This window comes from Drosophila serrata, unplaced genomic scaffold (genome assembly GCF_035046125.1).
Source record: "Drosophila serrata isolate PLE 108 unplaced genomic scaffold, ASM3504612v1 contig_184, whole genome shotgun sequence".
NCBI lineage: Eukaryota > Metazoa > Arthropoda > Insecta > Diptera > Drosophilidae > Drosophila > Drosophila serrata.
Genome location: NW_028257082.1, coordinates 8,062,844 through 8,075,783, shown reverse-complemented (window position 1 = coordinate 8,075,783; position 12,940 = coordinate 8,062,844). Strand labels below are relative to the sequence as shown.

Sequence of the window (12,940 nt, the reverse complement as noted above, 5' to 3'; positions counted from 1 at the left end):
GAAAATTTATTTTCTTTCCTACATGCCTAGAAAGGTTCGCCTGTTGATGCTGATCAAGAGTATATATATTTATAGGGTCGGAAATGACTCCTTCACAGCGTTAGAAGCTTCTGACTAAGACTATAATACCATTTTTGAGTCGATATTATTTATATTTTTATATAACAATTTGTTCAACAAATCAAAGTTTAAAAATCTCATAACTTAGCCAAAAAATCATTAATTTTAATTCGAAAAGCTGTCCCGTGCAAGTTTTTATTAGGCTAATAAATCTGCATACTTCATTTAAAATGTAAAATAATGCAATTGTTATCCAATTTTTGACAATTTCAAAAATTTTGAAAAAATGGGTACAAAATTTCTTTCTACCAAACATGGCTAGGTCGACTTAGCTGTTGATGCTGATCAAGAATATATATGATTTATATGGTCGTAAATGAATAGTTTTCTCAGAATTTAAATTCTGAAGGTATCATGGTAAAAAGTCCACGAAAAATGTTTTACTTGGAAAACAGGACCGTTTTGCAGACACTCCAGTTCTTGTAAATCAAATTGAAATTAAAAAGAAAATTAACATTACTAGAGTACAAACCATTTTTTAAGAGAAATAGTTTTACCTGATATATGAGTTCCGTCTGAAAATCCCGAATTGTATTTAGATATATGGATATATATTTAATTTATATTTTATTTAAATAATTTAACATTTAAAATAAATATGGGAGGAACTGGCTTAACCGAAATGATGAGACAATCCCAGGCCAGCTCCGAAATCAGTCCTCTGGTTGGCGAAGGGTCCGCTTGTCCACTTGTTGGCTGATCCTGTCAGGTCCAAGCGAGTGGCACGATCCGCCGAAGACCACAGGTTGGCGCGAGCCTCAGCACCCAGTTGCTTTCCAATTCCAGGGAAATTGCTGTGGGTGATGCTAGCACCATGTCCATTAATGTGAGAGTAATCCAGACCAGCTCCATTGCGCTGAAACTGGAAGCCATTGGCCAGCTTGTTCTGTGAGGCGAAGACCTTGGCGTCCAGATTGTGCCTGCCATTGTTGAAGAGGTTGGCATGGGCTTCCTGCTGGAAGACATCCTTCACTCCGGGCGTATGGGTTTTGGTCAAAGAGGCACCATGGCCATTGCTGCAATAGAAAGCGGTGAGTATTTGGAATTTTAAATCACAAAATCTCTAAGTTACTCACTTATTATAGGCCAAAGTACCACCTGTGGTAACCGGCCCCGACTGCGTGTTTCCCGCAGCGAAGAGCTGTCCTACGACATTGTGTTTGGGATTGCCAATACCCTTGGTGAGGTCCAAGCGAGCATCGGCACCACCAGCGGGATTGGAGCTCAAGGATCCGCCCAACACTTGGCGGCGGAAGCGAATGGGACGTGATGTCGGTAACGGATGCCATCCATTGGCTCCAGGAGCCGCTTCTGTGATGGCAGAGAGAGCCACGATGACCAGGACTACTAAGGTGCTTGTCTTCTGCATGTTGCTACTTGGGATTGCTTGAGCGGATTGATGTTCCAATGAGATTAATCAATCGCTTTTATAGCCACTTGAGAGCTCTTCTGGTGATTCACAAGCTTAATCCGAGATGGAATTCGGGATTGGCTGTCTTATCCGCTAGGAATTCCCCGCTCAAGTTTGGTGGGTGATTTACTTTGGCTTTTTGTTGTTCATGTGCTCAAGCGATATGACCTCGACGCCTCCCTCTTTGTGCGCCCCATTGACACCACTTGTTGCTCCTTTGTGCGGATTTCAACCCCGCCCCAGGACTCGGCTGGCATCATCAAGTGGCTCCTTTGTGGCCTGTGACGGAGGAGCGCTTCGTCATCTTGCGCAGGACAACGTTTGACAGTTATAAGCGATTCGCTATCATATTCCCCATCACTTGATGTCAGGCTTTATCAATATACGTATAGACGTATCGAGGGGGGAAGTATCCTGATATCCTGGCGGGTGGTGGATGCAGTTAATGAGTGGAAGAGAGAGCCGCAGGAATTGAGTGAAGTTTCAGCCGAATTCTAATTGAATTTTCTGCGCAGGAGCAGTCAAAGAGGATTCAAGCCGAGAGAGAGTCAGAGAGAGGAAAGCCGGAAACTTTAACTCGAAATGTCAACGGAAAGTTTGCACTGAAAATAAGATAATGCCTTTAAAAATAAAATAAGAAATTTTTTGAAAAAATATTTCCTCCCATTGTATAACAAATTTTTAATAAAATACAAATAGAATACAACAATTAATCAAAAAAATCAGCTAACCTTTACCATTACCTTTATCATTCAGCTAATGATTTGAATTATCAGCCAAAGTATTTTTCCAACTTGAGAGTAATAACTAAATAAATACTAATTAATAACTAGGTGATTTGAGAAATTTTTTGCAATATTCGATAGCCATTCATCATGATATTTAGCCATCTGGCCACTGGAATTTATTACCTTGAAACCAGTTTGTGAATCACACGGGTCACCAGATGTATTTCTCTCTCAAACGTGACTTTTTTAAGGTTTCTGTTGGAATCAGTAATGTGTTCTTATCAGCTTCAGAGCTAGGCATCTCTAATCAACCCCAGATAATAGAGAGGAATCCCCTTAGAATCTAATGTATACTGTGTAAAATAACTTGACAATGTATTTCTTGAGTAAGATTAATTTAGAGAAAACACCAAATTGACCTTCTGTGGGAAGCACAGCTGATTTGATGAAATTCCCAAATAATTTGTTTACATGCATAAATTATGTGATAATTTTGGGGCTTATGCTATACCAATATCATTTAACTATACTTTTACTGTGTTTTTATTGACAGGTTTTTTGAAAACGTAATATATTTAAGATTTCTGATTGTAAATATGTGTTTCCTGCAGTGATTGATTTTTATTTTTGATTAGTGTACTGCGAATAAATTTATTTAACAATATACATAGCTGTCTTCTTTCTGATAATTTTTGGAAACAATACAGAAAACAAAATAATAGGCTATGTTTTTTAAAAACATAAATAATCTTCTGAAATTCCCTATGAATTAATCAAAGATTTTATATATATTTATGCTAAAAGTATTTACCACAGAAATTTAAGTTTGCTGCTATGATCCTTTTTTATTGTTTTTTTGAAGTTATATATTATATTATATTTATATTATATATATATATAAATTAATTATTTAGTTTCGTAAATAAGTACATTTAAGACAATATTTTTTGTCGGCATTTATTAATTAATTTAAAAGTTCTTTTGAAGATAAACGCTGTTTACAAAAACATTTTCATAGAATGCTGTGATGAAATTCCTTGTTTTTATAGTGTTTCCTGATCCTTAAAGAGGTAGAATCGGAGGAGGCTTGATGGCGGCAGCGGCTTGGACCAGTCCCAGTTGATCATCAATGGCCAGGGCTTCACGTCTCACCCGAATGGGACGAGGATGGGAGGTGGGCCTGGGGCTATACGGCTTTGGTTTGCCGGGAGTGGCCATGGCCATGGCGAACACACAGGCCAGCAGTAGGAAAACGATGGTGAACTTCATTTTGCTTTGAGTAAATAAATCGAACTGATCTGTTCTACATTGGAAAAGCTTCGCTTTATATAGGAGTCGATGTTGCCATTCAATTGGAGGTGCAGTCATAGTCATGTCTTGCTGGTTGCTGGTGGTTCCCCATCATGGGGGACTTTTCATCTTGTTTGTCAACGAATTTGGGTCTCCTAAGGTGAACGACATTGCAATTTGCGTATTTCTTTGGAAAATGTATGTACTGACAAACACAATAAAGTCGCAATTGGCTTTAATTACTAATAGTTTTTTGATTAAGCTTATGAAAATATCCCCTTTAGTTTTTACTATGTCTAGAAGTTCTTTTTATTTTGTTTTCAAAGGGTGATTTAGTGGTTAGCTTTTGAGTATTAATTTATTAAAGATTAGAAAACACTAAACTGAGTTCTACTAGATTAATTGTCAATTTAGTCTCACCTTTAATTTCTAAAGTTTAAAATACTATTTTTGGCGCCAAAAATGTCACTTTCACTTGCGCTTCCTCCCCCTTCTCTCCCACTCAAAGCCTCTCTTTCGCTCTCTTTGAAGTCCTGCTGTCAGCCGTCAAATCTCATTAGACTTGGATACACACACCCTCTCGCACAACCTCTACCCGCCACAATCACACACACACTCACAGTCGCGACAAAACGCGCTAGAGCGAGCTTTTCCGTCCGCTTTTGAGCGCAACATTTTCTTTTCGGGGCTCTTTTGGAAAATTCTTGGGCAGCTTGCCAAACGCTCGTATAGAGGCCAGGCGCGAGGAAAACTCTGCTTATCGATTACGCACGTAACACATTTTTCCAGCGGCCGAAAAACCAAAGAATTTCCTCACAAATTTCATATTTCTGGTGTGTTAAACAAATAAATATTTACGAAATTAAAGATAATGTGCGGTTTGTTAAAGTGCGAAAAGTTTATATAATAAATGGGGGATGTAAATCAGAGGCTTTCACCTCAAGACCCTCTGACAGTGGCCTTCAAGAAGTGTGCGAAAATTGTCTATATATAGTGAGACTGATACATACCACCTCAGCTTTTGTGGGCACGTGTGTGCCATTAAAAATAGAATAACTACCTACACTTTGTGTAAAGATTACAAGTTTTTTCTTTTTTACAACCTAAATATTGTGTAATTACGGAATATGTCCCTAAAAATATGTTTTTATTAGAAGCTTGTAGTTTAAAAGATGTTATTGTAGGTTTATATGCATTTTGTATTATTATTTTCCCTCCCAAAAAGTTACAAATATAGTAATTACATTTACTTTAAACTAGAGTTTCAAATTTCCATATAGTTTTTCTTTTTAGTACCAACAACAAGTCTGCTCTATATACAGACAGTAACCCACATACACACACACACACACATCCACTCCTGCCCGTTTACCTACATTTATTATGTGCCAACGGTGCGTATGTGTAATGCCATAGAAATTACTCACGCTCAAAGCTCAGCAGCTAATGCAATCCACTCAACTCGCTTGAGCTCACTCAAAAATAAAAAAAAACCCAAAGAGTGAGTGGACTCAGAGCTTGTTTATTTTGTCTCTCTGCCCAGTCTTGGGATTTATATGTCTCGCCATGGGAAAAGCATAAAATATTTGAATGCTCACTCAAAAGTATTCAAAAGCATCTGGGGAAATGTCAAACGGAAGCAGTTGACATTTGTAATTGTTCCTCGGTGAGCTTGGGTCCTGATGCGTTCTTAGCAACTGAATAGCACTTTAACTATTCATCATTTTGCTATTTCTTTTAGTTTTTTATGTACAGGAACCAAGATAAGGTATATAATCTTAGCAGAAGAATTGAGAATATGTATGATATATAGTATTTTAGTTAAACACTTTGATTAAGATGATTTCTGTTAAATAAACGCTACATTTTGTGTTAACTTTAGTTTTTACTCTGGTTAAGGATTTCCTGAAGCATATTTTCGTTTAGAAAACCTTAGGGAGTATCCTTTTCATATTAATATTTAGTCACAAAAGATTAATTCAGGCTTAGGATCTGTAACCCATAATACTCCATAAAGTTGCCTAGGTTTCTTTTAATTGTATTAACTTGCTTATCTTATATCTTTTATAGATTTTACATAAGATAAAACAGAATTAATCCATAGTTCTTGGGTAGTCTCTGTTACGGAAGAGTTCTTCCATTATCTTTTCACAGAATAACAGACGCATTTCCATTACAATTTACATCCTAAATGTGTCTGAGAACAATGAAATGGTAATGCCAAATTGTGTCCTTTGTCTTTCACAGCTGCCGAATGATAATGGAGATGATAATGAGGCTGTAACTGGGCCACAAGCGTAGACCGAAGGGAAGTGTCAGTCAAGAGCGGAAATCAAGAAGATAGAGTGGAACGGGGGGATTCCCAGGAGGAGAAGGACACCAACCAGCAGACACCATCCGAGTTCAAGGAACTAACAAACAATGAATCCCTACACCGCGGGCGGGGGAGGAGCTGGTGGCGCCAATCCCTTTGGAGCACCAGCAACGGGTGCAGGCTATGGCCAGCAGGGCTACGGATACGAGCAGCAGGCAACAGGTGGCTATGACCAGGGAATGAACTATGGCGATCAGCAGCAACAGCAGGCAGCTGGATACGGTCCACCGGGAGCCAGACCACGCGTGGATGTGGAGGCCAGTGGCGAGGTGGATCCCAATCTGTAAGTCCCAGAGATTAAGAATAAGTTCCTTAACTAATTTATTATATTTTTTCCATAGATACCCGGAGGCTAAGGACTCAACGCACAAAGTACGCGGCCACTCGGACATCCTGGAGATGTTCTTTGGGGCGAGCACGGAACGCGAGCTGATTCCCGTAAAGAGCTTTTACTTCTTCTTCTACGCCGCCTTCGGATCACTGTTTCCGCTGATGGGCGTGTACTTCAAGCAGATGGGCATGAATCCGGGACAGTGCGGCATCCTGGTGGGCATGCGTCCCTTCGTTGAGTTCCTCTCGGCCCCATTCTGGGGCTCCTATGCGGATCGCTGTCGCCAGGGCAAGCGGCTGCTCCTGGGCTCGCTGGCCTGTTGGGTCCTCTTCACCATCCCACTGAGCTTCATCCGGCCGGAGGCCATCAATTGTATCGAACGGCGGAATGCCACAGACTTTGTGCTGACCTATACGCGCACCAAGCGGGATCTCTCCTCCATGTACGAGCCAGAACCGGAGCGGATGGATCAGCTGATGGGCACAATGCCAGCGGAAGAGGCTCTGGAGGAGGCGGAAGCTGCTCATAGCCGGCACAAGAGATCGCTCCTGCTGCCCAGGATTGATGCAGGCATCTCGCCGGTTCACATCAACTTTGTGAGCAACTATGACGACAAGTACCACAGGGACTATGTGACGCCCATCTTTAGCTCCATGGTCTACAGGACACCGGTAAGTTGGTTTATCTATATAATATAAGAAACAAAATGCATTTCATTTAGGATATTATATATATTTTTATTATTCTGATTGATTTCTAGTTAAATCTTAAATCACTTTATTTAAAGTCTGAAGAAAGTCTTGCCATAATTTAATAATTTACTTTATACAAAAGATTATTATTTGATTGACAGTAAGAAAAGGTTTTACAATTGTATTCTAATATTATAAATCTGGTTAGCACTTTGTTCTTTTAGGAAATATAATACTTTTAAACATAAACTGACTTAAATATTATAGTTTTTACTTCGGTTTCTGTTTTTGAATGGATCATTTTACCATTAATCACAATATAAGGCTTGCATGTAAGCTCTAATTAATGTTTGATATACTTTCAGGTTCCTATAATTTTATTAACAGATTTATGATTAGTTAACCTTAATTAAAGACATACTAATTTGTTGTGATAAAACTTAAATTTGAAAAGCAAGATATAAACAATTTCTATTAATTTTAAATGAAACAATTTCAATCTTAATCAGATATTAAAATGAAATCAAATAGAAATCTCTAAATATCCAAAATTAAACTAAAATTAAATTCCTCTTTATAAACCCTAGCAAATATATGTTTATCCAAATACTAATATTATCCTCTATTACCCCAAAAAACAGGACATTCAAAAGGCGTTCTTCCTGCTCCTGCTGGTAATTCTGATCGGTGAATTCTTCAGCGCTCCTGCTATCACTCTGGCCGACTCCGCTGTGATAACGCTGCTGGGCGAGGATGCGGACAAGTACGGACATCAGCGGATGTTTGGCTCCCTGGGATGGGGCATCTCCATGTTCCTGGTGGGCATCGCTCTGGATCACTCCACCTCGTTCTCGAACCATCCGTGCGGGGCGCAGAACAAGGAGAAGAACTACAACATTTGCTTCTCCATCTTCTCCGTGCTGATGACCTGTGCGATTATATCCGCCTCGAAGATCACTTTCAAGTACGATCCCATCGACGAGCAACAGGCGGCCCAGCAGGCGGCGTCACAGTTTGTGGATCCTGGAAAGAGGGCCGAGGAGGAGTCAATGAACCAACTGGCCGCCCAGCTAAACCTGCCATCGCTGGCAGTGGGTAGCGGCAGTGCCGCCTCCGGTGCCTGTGCCGGTGGCGTGAGTAGCTTCCTGGCCGCCGGTCATCAGCCGCAGCCGCATATCGGCGCCGAGTCCAAGGTGTTTGCGCAGACGGCGAAAGAGTTACCCGAATGGATGACCGTACTGACCCATTTCAAGGACCTGAAGACCGCCTCGTTTCTGTTTGTGGCCTGGTTCATGGGCTTCGGCATCGGGCTGATCTTCACCTTTCTGTTCTGGCATCTCCAGGACTATGGCGGCACTCCCACGCTCTTTGGCGTTGCGTCCGTGATCAACCATGTGTCCGAGATCTTTGCATACTTTTTCAGCTTCCGTCTGATCACCCAGATTGGTCATGTCAAGGTCCTGTGTCTGGGCCTAATTGGCAATGTCCTGCGCTTCCTTTATATCTCCTATCTAACCAATCCGTGGATGGTCCTGCCCTTCGAACTGATGCAGGGCATCACCCATGCCGCCGTGTGGGCAGCCTCCTGCTCGTATATTGCTCACAACACACCGAAGCATCTGAGGGCCTCGGCCCAGGGTGTACTCCAGGGTATCCATCACGGATTGGGACGCGGCTGCGGTGCCATCATTGGCGGCATGTTTGTCACTTACTACGGTACTACTGCTACCTTCCGCTGGTACGGCATTGCCTGCCTCTTCGTCCTCGGCTTCTTCATCTTTGTCAACTTTTATCGCAAGGAGCAGGGCTTCATTTCGGAGATTCCGGTCACCGAGGATCCGCATCAGGTGAGAGAGGAGAAATGTAATAATTATAAAATCATTTACTAAGTAATCTTATTTTAGGTGGCCGAGGAGACCTCGCACTTGGCTCCCCATGGTGTTCCCAGCAATCCCATTCCCCGGGCTCTGTCCAACTCGCGCCTGAATGAGATGAATCCGAATGGAGGACCCTATGGCACATACCAGACCACTGGCGGCAACCTGGATATTCCCGGAGCTAACCAGCACAATCCGTTTGCCCAGTAAGCTGTCGCGAATCCTCTCAAGAAATCGCCAGTCAGGCCATCATCTCGTTAATCATAAAACTAACAAAGAAATGAAAGAAAAACTAAAACGAACAAAGTATAACCGCAAACATATCTTGGACATTGGCCTGCAATATGAATTGCATAACTGCATTGCTTTAACATAATTTTATTTTGTTGATCTACACATATAGCATATAGCATATAGCATATACATATACACATATAATATATTTTATATAGGACATGCAACATGCAACATGCCACATGCAACATAGCCAGCATAAAGATTACATATGATTTACATTGATTTTTACATGTATTAGAGTGAAGTGAAGGAGGAAATCGAAACGAATTTTCACATAGCAGCTTAGCAATAAACATAGTGCAATATAGATATGTACATGTATATATAAATATATATATATATTGTGCGGATCTATAATATTTATAGGCCTTTTTATATATTTGTTGCATGGCATTATTCTAAGTTCTCAAGCCCACTTTTGGGCGATCACCAAGCCAGATAGATCACACATACGCCCGGGTGACCCCCGAAAATCACAAACATAAAGTACCTATACTACAAAAATATGCAGAGATTAAAATCATTAAACATAAAATTTATAAAAATAAAACTATGTAAATACGGAGCGCCTTTCAAGGCTATAAGACATTGGGAAGCAGCGTAAACTGCTTCGTTTAGCCGCTGTTGATTATGAATATAATGTTCACCAAACTAATTTAGATTATCCTTTGTCTTATGGCCTTGAAACGCACCGTATGTGATTCCCAGACGTGAGGTTGAGGAAATTAATACCAAATAACTTTAAATTCCTTTTATTTCTGGAACAAGTTTAGGGGTAAAATAAATATTCTTGGTTTCAAATACTTTCCAAGTTCAAGAATGTTTCCTTTAGAATGTTTTGGTAGAAAGTTTATTTAATTAACCTATAAGAAACGTTAAATATTAATTCCCAAAAATGTTCTATGCAATATTATGATGAAGAAACAAAATCAAGCAAGTTAAAGGAATATTAAAGAAATATAAATGTAGTTGCATTGAAAAACTAAAAAAGGGGACATTTAACTAAAACTAAAACAGAAAGTGTAGTGACTGGAGGATAAAACAGAGGAAACAAGTAAAACAATCCAGAACTAAAACCAAAGGATAAACAAATGTTGTAACGAATGATATTATGGAAATCCGCCTCATTGCAATCAAGTGTTGAATATTTTAATTTTTACACAAAAATATACGAGTACTAAACATACATATTTTGACATACTTAAAAAGAGAAACCTATAACATGGAGAAGTATATAACGTACGTTTATACATACATATAGTATATGGAAGAAGACGCACCAAACAAAAATAATGTGGAAAAGCAAACTACACTAAACTGTATCTGTACCTAAGAGATATTTTTCCTGATTTCAGCTCGGCGATAATGTAAGCTAATCCAGCCAATCTCTCGCTCGATATACATATAAAACATTAAATGAAACATAAAGGTATAAATACTATATATTGTTGATAGCAAATTTGATTGGCATTGGATATTTTCTTGTAACGATACGCTAGTTCTCGTGTACAGCACCGTACTTAATATATACATATATTTGTGGAGATTTTTCGGATAGACTAACCTTAGTATTATGCATTCTGTACAACTGCACTCACAGTTATGTTTGTTGAGCCGGTATTTAATGAAACTCTCTCTCTATATAAATATATATATTTAAATGGAATATAGATACTCATATAGGGTATACACACTTATATATGAATGTACAAGTATTATACACAATGCGCATACATATGATACAAAAGGATACAATACCCAATACCCCAATACCCCAATACCCCCATACCCCGATAGCCAATAAAAAAAAGAACAAGAAACCCGAAATGGCAAGTGAACGCATGAAATCATGTAATTATGTATGTTTAATAAAACGTTTAACTACCGAGTGAAGTCTAAAGACAAAGGCACAACTTATTTCGCCAACCATCTGTGTTTGTTCTTCGCCTCTGGGCATTAACCTATATAAATCGGATCGCATCGCGTGGGAGTAAGTAAAATGCGACTTCTACTTTCGATTGTTGGCTGTCTGTTCTGCTTGGTTTTTGGCCAGATCAATGCAACACCAGAGTGCCGGCCACCATCTGTAATTTTGGCTAAACCAGTTATTATTCCCCGGAGAGCTCCACCACTCATCAGACCTCCGAGGCCACCACCACCAAAGGTTGTTCGACCTCCTGTGAAGCCACCTATCAAAAGACCACCGATTGTACCTCCTAGGATAACGAGAAGACCACCGATTGCTCCTCCTAGAATCACCAGAAGACCACCGATTGCTCCTCCTAGGATCACCAGAAGACCACCAATTCCACCTGCCACCAGGAAACCCACAAGACGGCCAGTTACCGCCAGACCAATTAACCCAGTGCGAACCACAAGAAGATTTTTGATTTGGTCAAAGAGTCCCACAAGACTTTTACCCACCAGGCCACATATAAGACCAACTTTATGGACTAGGCCGAATATAAGACCCACCAGACCTCCAGTGCGTCCTCCTTTGCCCACTGTTCGTCCCACAGTTCCCAGGGTGCGCCCCACTTTATGGACCAGACCTCCTGTAAGAGTTACAATAGGACCCACTAATAGACCTCCCGTAACAAGACCACCTGTAAGACCAACTACTAGACCACCCAGACCAACAATGCGTCCTACAAGACCCACCCTTTGGACAAGATCACCCACTCGAAATACACAACAAACCACTAGACGTTTAACCTTCATCTTTGAGGGATCTTCTGCTTCTCCTGTAACACCAAGGATCATCACTCAAGATCCTAGAATAACGAGAACGACAAAGAGGTTAATCTTTATATTTCCAAGGGATACCACGGCCATGGCACGAGGTCCAAATTGGACAGTTCATCCCACAGGTCGTCCTCGAAGAGTTACTTTAGTAGCATAAAACTGAATGAGTTTAAATAAAACTTTAAGAGTATTAACTTATTTTCTTGACTATTAGCTGGATAACATATGCTTCATTCTGTGAGTATTTTCTGGATTCACGCGATGTTAAATTCTTTATAGCTCACAGCCAAGCGAAAAGACTGTAAAGTTTGCAGTTAATTTTCATTTAAAGGTGCACTGCAAACGTGAAATAAATTAAATAAAACATGGCTAGCATGAGTAACGACTGTGAGATACCCCATAAACTGTTTATTATTGGTCTTTAAATATCAGAAATTTCGTGAGGCAATTCAAATTATAAATATGTATAGAAGAAATGTTTAATACCTCGGATCAACTCTAAAAAATTTACTTGCTTCAACCAACTCAAGCTCAAAGAGTCGTGAAATAAACTCATTACTTAAAACCGAGTTTTATGCAGAGCAAATTTGGTGGACTTTGGCTTTAACGACACCCCATCTCCCTGACAAATGGCTCCGAAGTGCCAACATGCCCCATCTTAAAGCCCTGCCCGGGATGATGTTGATGGGATGTGAGGATGAGGCGGGCAAAAAGTAGTTTGCGGCATACCGGAAACGCTTCAAGTTTGCTGAGCTCATTCGTCTCTGCGATTTGTTGGCATTTCAACGGGGCTGACGTGCTGGGCTGCCAGTTTGGGGGCAGGTTGGGCGTTGGGCATTGGGCGTTCCAAGTGGGTGGCTTGAAGAGGAGGCGTGGTGCAGTGCCTGCTCATGCAATGATAAATGAAGTTTTAGTGGCTTTTGACCCATTTAATAAATTGTTAAAGTTGAAAAATGCACAAGAATATTGTAAACTTGTTGGCTTTCCTTACATTTCTCTATCGCTCTCTCAGTCGTTATTTAAATTTACTCTAGAAGAGAGTACAAATAATACATATAAGAATATATATAAATTA

General features: G+C 40.1%; 4 protein-coding genes across 6 annotated transcripts; 2 read left to right on the top strand and 2 right to left on the bottom strand.

Annotated features, from left to right (window-relative positions):
- Positions 1-670: 670 nt before the first annotated feature.
- On the bottom strand, positions 671-2,151 carry LOC110190617 (attacin-A). The gene is made up of 2 exons (XM_020961249.2): positions 1,197-2,151; positions 671-1,136 (listed from the first exon to the last, which is right to left on the bottom strand). Exons 1-2 carry the CDS (start codon positions 1,487-1,489, stop codon positions 734-736), a joined length of 696 nt encoding a protein of 231 aa, XP_020816908.2. The 5' UTR covers positions 1,490-2,151; the 3' UTR covers positions 671-733.
- A 1,049-nt stretch (positions 2,152-3,200) lies between these two features.
- Dro (Drosocin) lies at positions 3,201-3,654 on the bottom strand. The gene has a single exon (XM_020961485.2). The coding sequence runs from the start codon at positions 3,631-3,633 to the stop codon at positions 3,322-3,324; it is 312 nt and encodes a 103-aa protein (XP_020817144.2). The 5' UTR covers positions 3,634-3,654; the 3' UTR covers positions 3,201-3,321.
- A 435-nt stretch (positions 3,655-4,089) lies between these two features.
- Positions 4,090-11,020, top strand: jef (major facilitator superfamily domain-containing protein 6 jef). 3 transcript variants are annotated; one of them, XM_020945786.2, is made up of 5 exons: positions 4,090-4,382; positions 5,797-6,206; positions 6,265-6,925; positions 7,588-8,793; positions 8,851-11,020. In XM_020945786.2, exons 2-5 carry the CDS (start codon positions 5,971-5,973, stop codon positions 9,031-9,033), a joined length of 2,286 nt encoding a protein of 761 aa, XP_020801445.1. In that variant the 5' UTR covers positions 4,090-4,382; positions 5,797-5,970; the 3' UTR covers positions 9,034-11,020. The 3 variants fall into 3 exon arrangements, with proteins under 3 accessions (XP_020801445.1, XP_086684902.1, XP_086684901.1); XM_086828776.1 differs by having other exon boundaries at positions 4,234-5,215; XM_086828775.1 differs by having other exon boundaries at positions 4,239-4,620.
- A 17-nt stretch (positions 11,021-11,037) lies between these two features.
- On the top strand, positions 11,038-12,063 carry LOC110181359 (uncharacterized). The gene has a single exon (XM_020949086.2). It carries the CDS (start codon positions 11,120-11,122, stop codon positions 12,020-12,022), a length of 903 nt encoding a protein of 300 aa, XP_020804745.2. The 5' UTR covers positions 11,038-11,119; the 3' UTR covers positions 12,023-12,063.
- Positions 12,064-12,940: the final 877 nt, after the last annotated feature.

Coding starts and splice junctions, on each gene's coding strand:
- LOC110190617 (XM_020961249.2), bottom strand. CDS start 1,489: ATGCAGAAGACAAGCACCTTAGTAGTCCTGGTCATCGTGGCTCTCTCT. Junction 1,137..1,196: donor GGTACTTTGGCCTATAATAA/GTGAGTAACTTA, acceptor TTTCTATTGCAG/CAATGGCCATGGTGCCTCTT.
- Dro (XM_020961485.2), bottom strand. CDS start 3,633: ATGACTATGACTGCACCTCCAATTGAATGGCAACATCGACTCCTATAT.
- jef (XM_020945786.2), top strand. CDS start 5,971: ATGAATCCCTACACCGCGGGCGGGGGAGGAGCTGGTGGCGCCAATCCC. Junction 6,926..7,587: donor CCATGGTCTACAGGACACCG/GTAAGTTGGTTT, acceptor CCCAAAAAACAG/GACATTCAAAAGGCGTTCTT. Junction 8,794..8,850: donor TCACCGAGGATCCGCATCAG/GTGAGAGAGGAG, acceptor ATCTTATTTTAG/GTGGCCGAGGAGACCTCGCA.
- LOC110181359 (XM_020949086.2), top strand. CDS start 11,120: ATGCGACTTCTACTTTCGATTGTTGGCTGTCTGTTCTGCTTGGTTTTT.